Source organism: Austrofundulus limnaeus, unplaced genomic scaffold (assembly GCF_001266775.1).
Source record: "Austrofundulus limnaeus strain Quisiro unplaced genomic scaffold, Austrofundulus_limnaeus-1.0 Scaffold106, whole genome shotgun sequence".
NCBI classification, from domain to species: Eukaryota; Metazoa; Chordata; class Actinopteri; order Cyprinodontiformes; family Rivulidae; genus Austrofundulus; species Austrofundulus limnaeus.
In genome coordinates this window covers 428531-429980 of record NW_013952508.1, presented here as the reverse complement: position 1 = coordinate 429980, position 1450 = coordinate 428531, and the positions used below count along the sequence as shown (strand labels likewise).

The 1450-nt window shown below is 38.1% G+C and overlaps 1 protein-coding gene across 2 annotated transcripts in view; it reads left to right on the top strand.

The window, feature by feature from the left end:
• The window catches only part of foxm1 (forkhead box M1), an 11694-nt gene that overhangs the window by 3842 nt on the left and 6402 nt on the right, over positions 1-1450 (top strand). For both annotated transcript variants that reach the window (XM_014013792.1, XM_014013791.1), the window contains exons 6-7: positions 636-675; positions 780-952. In XM_014013792.1, coding sequence (XP_013869246.1) covers positions 636-675; positions 780-952 — 213 coding nt within the window. The remainder of the gene's footprint in view (positions 1-635; positions 676-779; positions 953-1450) is intronic.

The following is a 1450-nucleotide window of genomic DNA, read 5'->3' as shown; positions in this document are numbered from 1 at the left end:
CTGTAAGATAAATCAACTTCAGATTAATTCATTATCAATAACTTGCATCCTTAAGGAGTTAACTTAATTTATATCTACTCATATTCATGTAATTAAGCTTTTTAATGATTTGGCCGATTAATCGAAAAAATAATCAACAAATTAATCGTTTATAAAAATAATTGTTAGTTGCAGCCCTACACTTTAATACTTACCCTAACGTAATTTACACCCTTATTGCCATTTAACAGCTACAATCAAGCTACTTTATATATATTTTTACTCTGCATCCCTTTCTGTAACCTTCTGATCCAGGGGAAGCTGCTGCTCCTGAGCCAATGCTTTCATGCCCCGTGATGCACCTTTGTTTCCGTTTGCAGCCAAGAAGCAGGAAAGGGAGAAGCTTTTTCCACACACTTGCTCAATAACTTTTGTTCTTTTGGAACCAAAGATTGTAGCTGCACCTGGAGGTCTAAGGGCGTCTTGTCCAGCGGTTATATCTACTTGTTAAATAAATCTAATGTTTCTTCATTTCTATCAGGGACAGTCATGAGGAGTAAATGACACAAAAAAGCTAAATGTGCTAACGAAACACGAATGTAAGCAAAGTAAACTATAATCTAAAGAGATTTATTTTTCTTTTACGTTTGCAACAGAAGGTGACTCCCACTGTGAGGAAAATGCCAACGTGCTCCGGTGAGTTAAGACCTAAAGTTCGCAGTTAGCCAACAGAATTTTAATTATTCCAGACCTGCTTTGTGTGATTGCCCCACGCTGCATCAATGTTTTTCTGTGTTCAGAGAGAAAGATAAAGCCTCTCCTGCCTCGCACCGAATCCTACTTGGTTCCCATCCGGCTCCCAGTCGCCTCCCCCGTGTACCTGCCATACCCGTCTGCTTCCTTCATCYCCGGGGGGCCGAAGCGGAAACAGAACTTTTGTCGAATAGCCAAGAAAGTGCGTATTGCTCCGAAGGTAAGAACTTGATCATATGGAACTGTTTGCGAAGCATTATTTCCGGTCGTGTCTGGTATTAGCTGCCATACTACGGCAGGCTATTCTAACATATAATTGTCTTCGCCTGACTGTCTGTAATTACATTCTAGAAAAAAGTTTTGATTAGGAGCAACTACATTTTGATCCTGATTCCTGAATGGTAATTTAAGATATCTGTGTTTACATTCTATATTAAAGGGATCCTCGATTAGTTGTAACATTAGACTTTATTTGAAAAACATATATTTTAACTGTAAAATAAAGACTGTAAAAATACTGTAGGCTGTTTGGTTTTGTAAATTTTTAAAAATATATTTTAACACAGACGGAGCCATTTTATTTACACACAAAGCATTCTGGGTAAATGATGATGTGGATGTCCTGAAGGTTAATCTTGGACAATATCTGATGATCGACTCTTTTTAATGAAACCAGAGAGCGTTGACAGAGAGGAGAAGGTAGAAATGACTCAGCCTG